General features: G+C 40.2%; 1 protein-coding gene across 1 annotated transcript in view; it reads left to right on the forward strand.

Moving 5' to 3' along the window:
* stk32a (serine/threonine kinase 32A) overlaps positions 1-14965 on the forward strand; it is a 65820-nt gene that overhangs the window by 44389 nt on the left and 6466 nt on the right. Inside the window, exons 6-10 of the mRNA XM_008298387.1 lie at positions 3725-3814; positions 8057-8160; positions 10502-10618; positions 11733-11858; positions 13583-13711. Of these exons, the coding sequence (XP_008296609.1) occupies positions 3725-3814; positions 8057-8160; positions 10502-10618; positions 11733-11858; positions 13583-13711 (566 nt within the window). The remainder of the gene's footprint in view (positions 1-3724; positions 3815-8056; positions 8161-10501; positions 10619-11732; positions 11859-13582; positions 13712-14965) is intronic.

Genomic DNA, 14965 nt, shown 5'->3' on the forward strand with positions numbered 1-14965 from the left:
TGATAGCAGATAAAAAACAGATGTTTCAGATATTACAAATCATATTTATTTCTAATATTCCCTGGTCAAATCTGACAAGTTGGTTTATGTATGTAGAATTAAAATCAGTGCTGAAATAAGAGGGATGCTGGGAGAAAAAAGCATTGCGGTACACTGGGAAAAAAATATACATATTTTGTGATGATGAGTGTTAACTGCAGGGTTTATTACTAAAGTTTGTGTCTTGAGTCTAATTTCTGCTTCAGCTGGGATCCAGACTAGAAACAGTCCTTGGTGTTAAAAAATGCAAGGGGCTGCACTGCTGAGGGAATGATACTCAGTAGATTGCATTTCATTGGTCAATGCGCACCTTGCTGGATGATGATGTACTGCTGTCTGGCAAAAAGTTGAGCCAGGTTCAACTTTTTTCCTTTTTTTTTTCCTGGATGACCTTGCATTTTTTGCTCCTGCTGCGTCAACAGAGAAACATCAACATGCACCGCTGGGATACAAAGTTTAGACAAAAACAGTGAAATGCATTGATATGGAAAAAAAAATAACAGTGTATGGGGTCGATTTAGACATAAAGAGGAGAGTTTTCAGAGTGCTGGACCACTGCTTTGGCTTTGTTACTCCTATTTTATGAATGAGGCCAGGGCGGCTTGAGTCATGTTACATAAAGCTCATACATGAAGTTCATGTAAAAGTGTTCAGAAATGTAAGCGGAAAATGGGTCACAGGGATTCATAATGGGACCTCCAGTAAACCCATTTGTGAATGTGCAGTATGTTTTATAGGGGTTGTTCTCGGTGATGTGGGGGTGAGGGGGTGTTCAGAGGTGCTGGTAAGCAAAGAGAAATTAAAAATAGAAGCGATATGCAGCAGAGTGACATAACCTACGGATCAAACCCCGACAGTTGTGGAGGTAATCCCAGTAAAACACGTTAGATAACTAAGCCACGAGGAATCAAGCCGAACCATTGTTCAGTGGCCACACATTTAAACACTCAAAAACAGGGACAGCGAGAAATGGTACTTTAAAATAAAAGCACTCTCCCAGGGATCAGCGCTCTTTCAATAGACCCCCACCAGTCAGGGATCACTGCTTTATTACATCCACTCACCAGCAAATGTCTCATGGGCAACAGAAGTTCTTTTTATCTCAAAGCAATGTACTATACATTTTTCATAATAAGGATTTGTAAATGGTGTTTGTAATTGATCTCTTCATCCCTCTCTGGCCTAGAATCAACACTATGCAGCTTTTCCTGCAGGACAAACAACATTACAAATTGCATAGTTAACCCTTTAAACCCCGGCCAGTTTATGGGTGTTTTTCCGTTTTTCTTGTTGCCACATTTTTTACTCACTGTGGGCTCATTTATCACAGTAAAATAAAGTCCTGCACCTCTTTGGAAACAGCACAACCATGGCTAGAAGCAAGGAGAACTCAAAAAGAACTTCTGTGCAGTATGACAATGTTATAATACCATCAATCACAAAAAAAAAGTTGAATTTCTTTGATTATGTTTCTTACAAAAACTGAAAAAAATAGAATCAACGTGCAACAATTTTCCATGTGCACAAGTGCTACGAACACAGAAAAAAAGGTACCTCTACATACTATAGACATTCTATTAACATTTTGATTTTTGATTTTTCCATTGTCTCTGTCTGCTCGGTACAAACACTGCCTGCAGTTAGGCTGATAAATGTAACTGTTGGTCACATAGCTTTATGGTTGTGCAGAGGAGCTCAGAATTTTTCGTTAATGTATTTATTTTACAGAATCTGGCTAAAGCAAACTGTTTATTTTGGGTGATTTTTGTTAATTAAGACATGTAGAATAAACTGATTTGGATGAAATATTATGACTTTAAGCTCATGTTTGGTTTTCCGATGGAATGTCATGTCACAGATGGGTAGTTCAAGGACCATGGGAAAGTTGATAAGTCAAGGATTCTTTCTGTTTTTTAAAGTTTCTAGAGTTCATCTTAACATGCCTTTCACAGCTGCAAGGTGGGGCTGTGGTTAGCACCGTTGCCTCGCAGCAAGAAAGTAGCCAGTTCGCATCCCGGTGAGGACACCCGGAGTTTGCATGTTCTCCCCGTGCAGCGTGGGTTCTCTCCGGGTTCTCCGGCTTTCTACCACACAGTCCAAAAACATGTTGAGGTTAATTGGTGATTCTAAATTGTCCGTAGGTGTGAATGTAAGTGTGCTTGATTGTCTGTCTCTAAGTGTAGCCCTGTGATAGACTGGTGACGTGTCCAGGGTGTCGCCTGCCTTCACCCTGAGTCAACTGGGATAGACTCCAGCCCCCTCACGACCCAAGTGAGGATTAAGTGGTGTGTAGATAATGGACGGATGCCTTTCACACCCAAATGAACCAAAGATACTGAATAGGCTTGGTTAAAATATCAAAACATATCTATTGATTCATTTTTACTTGTAGATACTTCTGGCCCAGCAGCTCAACATTTTGATGATGTAGGTCTATTTCTTCCCACTGGCTGTTATCTAAAACTCACTCCTGTCCTAAATCTGTCTTGCGTGTGAAGACAAAAAAAAAAAAAGAGAGATAAGTATGTGACAGAAGCAGCAAAATATGAAGAAAGAAAAAAAATAAAATGAAAGCAGCTCTGCTCTTTAGGCGTCACTTAAAGTGTCAACTGACGTTTTAGTCCTGCTGCACCTTTGTCACACTTATCAGACTGCATTAACAATGGTCCCTTTTATACCGACAGAGCCCCAGACCCATATCCCCCCCGCGCACATTCACCACAGCCTGGAATACAGCATGTGAGCAATTTTCAAACTGCAAAGGACACAGAAGGGTAAAAGTAAAAATATGGGGATAAAGCAGCAAAAGAAACGATACTAGGTTTATCGAAGAAAAAGAGAATTTAAGCCAGAATAATGAGAAGCGGATAGACAAAATAATCAGAGGCAAATGGGAAAGAGAAGAGAGGAAGAAACTGGGTGATAATGCATGGTGACAGAAAAAAAAAATGAGGACATGGAAAGAAAGAGGGAGAAAAAGACAAGGAGAGATTCTTTTATTTTTTATTTTTTTGCATGGGCAGATTTGTTCTGGCAGTTCCTCTGTCTTTAAAGCCCAATGTCAGTGGCTTGTGTGGCCTTACTGTACGTGTCTGCGGAGCAACCGGGGACGCCCATTCATCCGAACAATCACTCTGCGGCAAAAAAAAAAAAAAACACCTCTCTCTCTCTCTCTCTTGCTCGGTATGGCCCACACACACATATAGGTTGAGCTCATTAGTGTGTGCTCAGTGTGCATGGCAAAGACTCTGGGCCATCTTGCAGCACAGTGAGACACAGGTCAATGATTTGACTTTGGAAATCACTGAGGTTGCTCCGCCACCTCTCTCACAATATTGGAACATACAAGTTCTATCAGAAGAGCCTCGGGTGGTTTTCATTTGATGGTGCTGTACATAAAATTCCTTTGATCCTCGTTTTTGCACATCTAACGCTCACATAAGCAGCATACAAAGTAGAATACCTGCTATGTGTAAGCTTTTGGTTGGATTTAATTCTGAAAGGGGAAAGAAAAAAAAAAAAACTTCAAGTGAAAACACAGCTTTGATTAATGGTGTAAAATGAGCTCTGTGATCCTAAAACTTATTGCCACCTAAGGATGTGTGAGGGTTTACACGAGTGAGATACTGTAATGTGTATGGAAAACTGTATCACTCTGAGGTAATATAATCTCTCTGTTCTACAGGGCACGTCCATCTAACAGACTTCAATATCGCAGCCATTGTAAAAGAAGACCTGAAGGCAACATCCATCGCTGGGACCAAGCCATACATGGGTAAGAAATTGAAATTTTGATCAATGCTTCACAAGGCAAATTAAACACTTGGGACAATCACGGGCAGAGAACATGTGCATTTGTCTCCCCAAATAAAAACATGAAAGAAAAAGAAAAGTGTTACTCATAGATGCAACAATATCTCTTCTATTTATATGTATATTTCTCATGTTTTACTCAAAACAATCCTAATTATGAGCTCATACAGTCACTGATATGACAAGGTGCCACATTTAAAGAGGTTAAGTCCCCAAACAAACGACACAAAAGAAGGACACAAGAGTAAATCATGCCTGTATTTGTGCTACCTCAGCAAGAAAAATATTAAATGAAAATAGTTGATCAACAGGTGATTTAATGTTTGAATGAAATACACAATGTCTGATAGCCTTACTAGATTACATTCCATTGGAAGTTAAATTGTCACCTAGTTTGTCAATTTTGTATTGTTCTTTACATGCAAGGAAGACAATTCCGACATGAATTGTTGCAGAAAAGGTACAAATTAATGCATAAAAATTTACAAAAATGCAGAAAATGAAGTGTATTATGTTAAAAATTTCTTGGGGAAAGAAATTCTCAGACAGCCAAATTTGTCTCCCCCAGTGGTCAAACAATGGTGACAATAAAAGGAAGCTAACAGTAGGAAACTAGGCCTACATGATGGGAGAAAAAACTGATATATGATGTGACTTGGAGTAAATAAGCAAATATTTAGGTGCATTAGCTAAACAGCTCTGTCTTTATGCTTTATTAGGTACTGTGCTAACAAATCTCAAACAATGCATAAGCTCTGTCCTTTTAAAGAAGAAAGGAAATAAAAGGTTCTAACATACTGTTATTAAACAGACTGCACATAAAAACCTAACTAACTGCATTTATACAGTATCTAAAGCATCCTCCTTGTTATTTTGAAGGCAGTTTGACTTGTTGATTCATCACTTGAAAATATATATATATTCACTACAATATAAAGTCCTGCACATCTACAGAAACAACACAATAATGGCTACAAGTAGCAAGAATTCAAAAATGTTGTCTGTGCAGTTTGACAGTGTTTAGTATCATGAATCATTAAGAAACAAATAAACCAAAAAAAAAAAAAGAAGAAGAAGAAGATAAAGAAAGTTGAATTTGTTTTGCAAAAGTTGCCTTCTACAAAAATCTAAAAACCTGGAATCAACATGCACATTTTTCAAAGTACCAACAGGTGGTAATACTGGAAAAATGATAACTCTGCATACTATAATACATTTGATGTGTTGCTGCTAAACACAGCCTACAGTTCAGCTGAAAAATCCTTCTTTCTTTCACGTGACTTGCGGTCACAACCGCGTAAGTTGTGGCTTATCAGTGCAGAATTTTTCTTTTTTCTTTTTTCTTTTTTTTAGAACCAAATCTTATAATGAAGCATGTTGAATAAATGCATTTTCATGGAATATCCCAGTTCAAGCTTAGATTTGGTTCATTAACCAACAGAGCCGCATGTCCTGCATGATTAGTCCAATGACTGTTGTAAAGTTGAAAATCAAATAACATGCCCTTCAAACCTGCACAAATACCAATCTCTGATTAACTAATTACTCCTAACAAGGAAACATGTCCTCCATTTAGATCTTGTTTTGCAAAAACACACACAAAAAAATGCAGTGAATTCTTGAGGCATATTTGATTTTCATCAATTATGAAAAGCCATAAACATTGTAAAGAAAGCGATATTGCTCTTAAAAAGCACTACTTATTCTTTTGGGCACAGCTGCGGCGGTCCTCTTCATGACCACAGTAGTGATCACTCTGATGTGGATTCAGCTCCTCAGAGATCAGATAGGAGCTAACAGGATTTCGGGGAAATGAATGATGAGGCAGCACATGTTTGTGTGTGTGTGTGTTCAACAGGGGTTTTGTGCGTGCCTGTTTTAAAGTGTGTGTTCATGATGGAGAATGATCTTGTAACTATGAGTGACTACATTTCAGGCAAATACTCTGTGGTATAATAGATAATTCATGGGTACTCTGGGAGAAAGAAAGAAAAAAAAAAACCCTCTCTCTCTCTCTCTCTGATTCTTCAGTAGATAAACTGCACTTTTTCCTCCTCAGAAAGAAACCAAACCTGAAGGGGAGGAGGAGGGTTTGTGCATGCGTGCGTGTTTCTGAATGTACCATGCATTTCTCACGGGCCTCATTGTGATACAGATAAAGCTTCATAGCGGGAAGGAAAAGAGATGAGCCATGGAAATGTTTTCTTGACCATTCAAAATCCTATTACAGCTGAACAACATATTTGCCCAGAATAGATGATTCACTTTCACAGGAGGGGAAAAAAAAAACCATAACCAATTTAAGTGGTTCGATAGCTTGTGCCTTTTTCATAATTTATTCATTACAGAGATGATGTGATGCTATAGCTCCAAACTACATCTCAATTATTGCCAGCAACCACAATTACTCAACAGTTAAGTGTGAAAACTATCTGTTTATGAGCTCAGTGTCTTCTGGTTATCTGGTGTTGTGCTTCACTAGCTGCTTTTTAGACATGTAGTTTGTTACAACTGGCTTATCAATGGCAACTTTGCATGTTGGTCTCATGTCTGAATAAGCCGAGGTCATTTTATTTACATTAAATTTGCGATAGCAATCTGACTGGGTCAGGTCTAGTAACATTTTTCATAATCCGCCCAACATTCATAATCTCCCTTGCCATTATTTCTATTTTTCCTCCATGCCAGCTGCATGGAAAATAAGCTGCAGAATGTCCTATCCTATAAGTGATAAAAACTAATGAGAAAATTCACGAGGGGATTCACTGTGAGGAGAGAGAGCAAGTGTCCCCTGCACTGTCACTGGTCATTAATTAAGCCGTCAACGGCAAAGTTTGGCGAACTTGCTGCAGTCCTGCTTTGTCTGGATAAAGCAATTATAGAATGTTGAGGGAACGGCTAATGAGCCACAACATTAAAACCACCTGCCTAATATTGTGTAGATCCCTGTTGTGCCGCCAAAACAGCTCTGAGCCATCGGAGCATGGGACTTCTGGGGGTGTCCTGTGGCGTTTGGCACTGGGACTCTGACAGCGGATCCTTTGGGTCCTGTGGGTTGCGAGTTGGAGCCTCCATAGATGAGGCTTGTTCCGGCTCACCCCGTGAATGCTCAATCAGGTTGGGATCTGGGGAGTTAGGAGGCTGGATCAGCGCTTTCACAGTTTTTGCAATGGGGCAGAGCACACTGTCCTGCTGGGGGAGGCCACTGAAGTCAGGGAGTGCTGCTACAAAAATATGTTTGGGCTTAACAAAAAAAAATGTATTGCAACAGTTTGCATCAATCTTTTTGTGTGAGTGATGACAACTTCTACCGAATTATGTTCAACAAACAAGCTACACTGAGTTACAGGTAATTAGTTTTTCCTCAGATTTGTCAAATGAAACTTTGCCATTCTTCTTCTTCTACTAGTTTGCTACTGAAAGGTAGGTTGGCCAAATTTCACTGCTAAACATGATAAGCATTAGCTATGTGCAGAAGTATAATATATCCCATCAACTGTACCAGTAGGTGTGGCCTAAACTCTGTACCCGAGTCCACTTCAGGTAGTATCACAATTGAAAATATTCCCAAATTCATTGTTTTTGTACGATTTCTTTGCAAAAAGGCTTGATGCTCAGCTTGGAATAGCCTAAAGGTCCTCTAACAAACAATCTAAAACATCTTAGATTGTCCAGGCATGTTTTGTAGGTAGAAATCCTTACCTCAAAGTACAGACAATCAATGTATCATTTATCCAGTTTCATTTTGTTTCCTACAAACTAAATTTAGCCTCTTCTTTTTTTTTAACCAACCAACGCAGGAGTTTAAATTCCACACAATGTCAAGTTGATGCAATTACCAGCATTTTCATGTCAATCCAACCCATTAAAATAATGTTTGGAACTTAAAAGGTTGATCTAAATCTGTACATTTAAGTTTTGAATATTATTCTTGCAATTATTCATTTAATTAAGTGGTAAATATTCAAAGTACCATTGACATGATTTACTTGATGCATTGTTCACTGCAGCTTTCATTGGTTCTGATGTAGTGGCTCATCAATGTAGATGAAACTATCTATGCTGTGTATTTCATGTCTGAAAAGGGCTGCAGACAGAATAAACTGACAAAAAATAGCCCTAAAAACAAGAAAAGCTGATCAAATTAGCCACTTCGAACATCATCCATTAATAAATATGTTGTACGATGTTTTTTGTCCATCAGCTCCTGAGCTTTTTCAGACCTTCGAGGGCTCCCATCCCGGCTACTCTTTCTCTGTCGACTGGTGGTCACTGGGGATTACAGCCTACGAGCTACTAAGAGGACAGGTAACGTAGACAATCACAGAGCACCGTCACCATGTTCATGCCCCAGCTCGCTTCAGTGTGGCCTGGCGCACTTAGCTGCAGTCAATAATGCAGATGACACCTGCAAGAGAGTGCTAGAAAAGTCCTGTCGGCAGGGAATGCAGAAAGTCCTCAGCCTCCACGAAACAAAAGCAGGGTGAAATTGTTATAGAATTTTACATTTGAGTTGACCTTACTGGGGAAGATGTTTGTTTAGTCATGGTGTGAGTCGAATCGCTGCAGGAGAAAGAGAAAATGGGATGAGTTACTCCAGCAGCCATATAATTGGAATTGATTTTTAAATGATTATTTATTTCCTTCGTCCCGGTCCCATCTGGAGGAGTTTAATTCGGATGTCATGGAAATAAACACAGGACATAATGTTTTCACTCAGTCCTCTTACTCTTATCAGAGCGAGCGTCGAAGCTGAAAGCGACGTGCTGGTTGTGGACTCAAATCAGAGTGCAGCTGCAGAATTTGCTCTCATATTTCAGGATGATGATTACACAAACTTCAGTAACCTCTGCCTGATACTGACAAAGACCCCGAACAGCCGAAACTGATCTGGAGCTGTCAAGAAGTGTTCCTGAAATCATTTTCTCACATTTCACTTTCAATCTCCTTGCTCTCCCTCCTCAACAAAACTGTTCACAGCTATTTTACCTCATCACTTTCCATTACACTTTCTAAAATGCATTCTGTCCTCTTTCTGACCTTCGAGTTGCGTCTTCCTACTCGCTAGAATATCTCGAGTCCACCATCGAGTTATATTTTACCACGCAACCTTCCTCTACCACTACTTAAATACGTTTCATCACTTCTGTCCTTTTTTTGACCTCAAAGCTAGTTCCTTATCCAGCCCACGTCATCCCGCGAAGCCGTGTCGTGTGATTTTCTTACCTTCACTTATTCAGCAGAGGATTGCTAAACACATATTCACACCAAGAAATTACATGAAGAGACACAGATTCTCTCTCTCTTTCCACAGACGTTTTTTTGGAAGTTTCTCTCGCCCTCTTCTATACTTTTCACCCCTCTTTCTCTGCACACCACCCTCACTTTGTTCCTAGACGATTCATTTTCATCTCATCCTCCCGTCTCCGGTGGGGTTTCCCAGTATTTTCTCTGACTGGCACATTTCAACGCTGCAGACATCTTTCAATCTCTTCTCAACTTTTACCTCTACTCTCCTGAGCTCCTGCCACCTTTCACTACAGTCATGCTTCACTTTTATTTCGCCATTTAACTCCTTTCTTGCGCTTCCCCGCTGAACCTGACCACTGGTTGCAGGTCCACGCTTCTCTCTAGTCCCCCCCAAATCCGTCACCGTCACTTAGCTGCTCATCCTCCAGCATCCATTTTTTTCTAAATTAGATTAACCTTCTCCATCCGCGGAGGGGGAACACAGAGACTGCATGGTGAAATAACAAAAGAATGAAAATGCATTGTAATATATAGGCCAATTTCTGCCTTATTGGACTTCTGAACATCTGCCTCCAAACGAATATATCACAGGTGACTCCTGGGTTGCACATCACTTCAGTTTTTGTTTCATCTTTTCGATTTCTCCTCTCTCCATTCTCTTTTGCATCTCTTTCTCACATATTCACACTCTGAATCATGGAAGAGATATTAAAAATGTTCGTGAAAAGGAGAGTTTTTACCCATTTGTGCTCATCTCCTTCCAGCCAGACTGTCATTCTGATTCTCCAAAATGGGAAATCAGTTTTTAGGTTATGTTTTGAGGATACTCCCTTTATTCTGTTTCCTCGGTTATTTGTCCCCATCAGTACAGGAAATGGGTCCATGTAAGGTGAGGAGTAAAGAGTGAGTAGAGAGGGCCAAGTGTGGAACAAACTTCAAGACATCCATCCATTATCTATACACCGCTTAATCCTCAGGAGGGTCACGGGGGGGGCTGGAGCCTATCCCAGTCGACTTAGGGTGAAGGGAGAGGACACCCTGTACAGGTCACCAGTCTATCACAGGGCTACACTTAGAGACAGACAACCAAGCACACTCACATTCACACCTATGGACAATTTAGAATCACCAATTAACCTCAACATGTTTTTGGACTGTGTGGGTGGAAGCCGGAGAACCCGGAGAGAACCCACGCTGCACGAGGAGAACATGCAAACTCTGGATGTCCTCACCGGGACGCGAACCTTCTCGTTGCGAGGCAACAGTGCTAACCACCTCCACACCTTGCAGCCCCACTTCAAGACTTATACTTTATCAAATAAAAAACTTCTCCAGGCAGTGCACGAGTATGTAATACGTTGTCTGTAATGTCTCGTCTTCTCTCATCTAATCTTTTCAGAGACCGTACGTGATGAGATCCACTACACCAGCTAATGAGATCCTTCAAACATTTCACAAGGTCCATCCCAGTTACCCGGCAGCCTGGTCTTTGGAGATGAAGTCGCTTCTCAGAAAGGTAAAAGTGAACAATTGATTCAGTTTAATTAATTGAATCATTCATTGATTAATGCACAGGCTATTACAAACAGGAGGTTTAAAAGTTACACATTGATGCCTGTTTTTATGAAACAGTTGGATTTTTCTGCCAGTGTTTGAAATCTTTAATTCCTGTGGGAAGACAATTATTCATACCTGACACCAGCACTTTGTTTGTAGCTACAGAATCTTAATTAGGGGATCACTTTCACTGTGTGCATGCAGTGCAGCTTTAGAATTCTAATCATTGAGGAAAAATCAGTATTCAAAAACTGAAATGTGTGCAGTTGGTGAGTCACTGTCTAACTGTTAGTATATCGAAAGGTACTGAGTCAACATAACAAACTGTGTAAAGAAACTGAAGAATATCCCGCGCTATGAGTGAATCAGCAGTATTAATACCACTCCTTAATTACAATAACTTAGAAGTTAGTGTTTGTATTTAATGTAATTAGTCTGAATATCAACAGCGTGACAATAATGAGCTGCCAAAGGTCTATTCTTCTTGCCACTTGCAAAAGCTAAGCGAAGCACTGTTGTTGTAGCATTTGGCTTTTGTCTTGGCAGCGATCCACTGCAGTCAAACTGTTGCATTGCTTCGTGCTCAGACTCCTCGAAGCTCATTGGCATTCCAGTTGCATGTGTATATGTGTGTGTGCGTATAAGGGAGCGACCAGGACAGTGTGTGTGTACTGTGTGAGAAAGAGAGGAAGATATGTAAAGGATGTAAGAGGAGAATTCCACGCTCTATATATTTGTCCTTCATCTTTTATGCTTCACACACTGCTGAATTCTCCTCATCACCATTTGCTTTGTATATGTATCTCATTTTCGTTCCCTCTCCTTCAGTCTCCTCCCTCTGTCACTCTTTTACAGCTGCCTCCCCTCCTCCCCCCCCATCCTCTCATGTCCCTTCCTCAGTATCTCCCACCTCCAACTCCCCCCCTTTTTTTTCTGTCCCTGTATCCTCATTCTCAGACACATCCTTAAGGGCAAACATGTGCTCGTCTCTCAGTGGGACTCTGTCCATAACTTTTCAGCCGTGCCTCCCCCGTGGACAATTGTTCTTACGCTAATCCTGTTGTCTCCTTCAGTTGCTGTGCATAGATGTCCAGAAGCGCATCTCCTGTCTAGCAGAGCTGCAGGATCTGGACTACATGTCAGACGTCAACTGGGACGCTGTGCTCAGCAAACAGCTTCCTCCAGGCTTTATTCCCAATGTGAGTATCAGAAATAAACTGAGCCTCAGTTTGCTACCCCAAAAAATGTGCACATCTGCATTGAACTGAATGTTTTTCTCCTGCTTGCTGATCAGATCCACCACATATTCTTTAATCTTGCCACAAAAAATTGTAGAAATGCAACATTGTCCAATGCTTTAAATTTTAACCAGCACCAAAAAATTAACATATACCCCACTATGTAAGCCATCTGTAGATGCTTTAATCCAAATTACCTTGCAGCTTTGTTAGACTTAAGATAACATGATTTTGTTCTTTAACATTTCATAGTAAAAGCATCCCTGAATCCAATCCTCCTGTATACTGTTCTCCCGTATTTATTTCCATATCAGTGTTTCCCCTAAGGAGGCAAAGATGTGCGTAAAGAAAGATGTAGCCACAACTACCCACTCTTCATCTAATCTTTTCTAGTCAGACTGCAAACATCGCCCCCTGCTGGGCTGAGTTGGGCCACCCACTGAGTGTAGACATCCAGGCAGACTGCACAGAGTAACGCAAAGCAGCACACATTTGCATGAGTCGTAAATGCAGATGAAGGCACAGAAAGCATCAGCGCCTCTACCTGCGGTTCTACAGGTGCTCTCTGCATCACTGTGACAGGTTGGGTGGAGATACTGCTTCTGTGTAATAATATCATTAGGCAGGAAGTCAAGCTGCTTGGCTGGCAAGCTGCTGTGCTGGGCTCTGTAGTGTCAGGTTCTTACAGTGACTGCACTGATTTAAAGTATCTGGTACAGCTGGTAACTGTACAGAAAGTAAAGGTCTGAAGGAGAATCTGCACCCAAAGAATTTAAGTCAATTCATGCAAGTCTCTTTTAAAGAAATATTTCGCAACAACGCTGTGCTCAAGAAACACAAAAACTCTCCTGTATCGTTTCAGAGGAGCAGCAAGTTAACAGTGACTGTCACTGCCAGAGCCGAATAAATGCAGAATAATGACTAGCGGATGTAAATAGACGACTAACTGATTTTATCTAATTGTAAGCCTATAGGGACTGCAGAGCAGCGGGTATCCCCAGTGGTCAGCCTGGCACAGCAGAGGAAAAGCACAGAGGATCGATGGGGAATTGACACCATGTCTCTGTATAATTATAGTCCCATCCTCTGTCTTTAGTCCCTTACAGACTATTGATATTTGAACATCTCATAAAAAAAAATCAGCCCTTATGTTTTGATTTCTAATTGTCTAGCTTTCTGTCTGTTTTGTTTGCATCTCTCTGTATTCTATCACATTATCATATCCTAATGCATTGCAGGTCTCCTGCATCAAATCAAATCGATGCATAACAATTTATGTAATGGAAAATGCAAAAGTTCCCTCTTGTTATGCCCTGAAATAATTATTTCTAACACAAATGCAGTATTTGTTTGCATGCTGGTACTGACAATGCCTGATCTGATAATAATACTACATCTATGGTAATTTCTAAATAATCCAGCTCCAGTGACTATCTGGTTGACTTTCCAACATATGCACAATATATAATCCTGCACTTGTACTGTAAGTGTCATTTATTGGCAAAAAGAACACATTTTTGCTCATTTCTGTTGATATCGTGATAATATTGTTATTATATAGTCTTTTGGCTACAACAATCATGTCGTAAACTGATACTGTGACAGCGGTATTTAACACACACCACTTTAACACAGCCATAACCTTTGATTAAATATGTGTCTGTATGTTTTTTGTGTCTGTACAGAGGAGGAGACTAAACTGTGACCCCACATTTGAGCTGGAGGAAATGATTCTGGAGTCCAAACCACTTCACAAGAAAAAGAAAAGACTTGCTAGGAAGACCAGGGACCAGGGATCTGACGGATCCCCACAGGTAAGGCTTTCAATTAAAAACATTAGCCACACTAATTAAACACTACACAGGAATAATGAGAAGGATTTGTTCCAAAATGACACATATCTAACTTGAAAACAGTAGCTTATAAACACACACAAATAAAACTGTACAAAACTTAGCATTGATTTGTTTTTTAGAAATTAGCGAATTTAATCAATTTATAACTTTAATTGAATTTCAGAAAAAGTGTGTTCAAGCATAAATTTGATTTAATTTTATGTTAATTTAGTATGACCTCAGGGGAGCATGTATGATCCACTAAGGACCCGCTAAAGCAGCTCCTTTAAGTGTCTCTCCTGCTCGGCGCTCATCATTATTCATTAAAGAAAACTGACCATTGGTTCCACTTGGCTCAGTTACAGGTGATAAGTTGCTCCTTAGTTTGTCTTTTAAATGTGCCTGGAGTACTATTAACGAGGTCAAGGACATATTTTAGAGCTCTGTTCTTCCTCACCTTCACCAAAATAAATCGTCTGCTTTGACTGCCATGTGCACGGGGAAGGCAGAGAATGCAATCACCTTGCCGTTTTATTATTTCCAGGCTTTCTACATAAATCAGCTGTTGTCCTCTGAGTGTTTGTACGAAACAGACGGCAAAGTGCCGAAAGGTTAATTTGAACGCCCGGTCGAGTGAGACGTGGGAGGCACATGCACATTACACACTCGTAGACGCTGTGAGAGTGAAAGCAGTGATTTGGTTTTTTGGTTCCGCAGTAGTTGCAGCTGATCAGAGCTGTTTTCTTTGTTTTTACAGCCAAGTCATGAGTGTTTACTTGCATTTCAAGTCCAGATAGGACCTATGGTGTTGAAATGATATCATGCTTGTGGGATAAGAAATAGCAATTCAGCATGTTCTTGTGCGTGGGATTCTTTTGGGATTACATACAAAACTAGTATTTTAAGGTTGGATTTTGTTAATGCTTACCACATTTCTGAAATAAAATTCAATATGCAAGCTTGTTTTCAACTGCAGTATGAGGGGTTTTGGGATGGCAGTACATTAAAAATACAGTACATATTACATTTACTCTTCAGTTGAAAGTAGTTTCAAATCAGTTTCCTGCTTTAAAACAGGTAGTCTGGCCTTTTTTATCACAAGAAATGTATTTACAGAACAGGAGTCAATTGAATGGTGAAACACAGGAGAGAATTCTAGGCTTCTGTCCAGATTTGACTCTTTCGATTTTTCCATCGACATAAAAGCTCAGAGCTATCAGGCAGCAAACACTC

The sequence above is a fragment of the Stegastes partitus genome, unplaced genomic scaffold (genome assembly GCF_000690725.1).
Source record: "Stegastes partitus isolate 25-593 unplaced genomic scaffold, Stegastes_partitus-1.0.2 Scaffold28, whole genome shotgun sequence".
Taxonomy (NCBI): Eukaryota; Metazoa; Chordata; class Actinopteri; family Pomacentridae; genus Stegastes; species Stegastes partitus.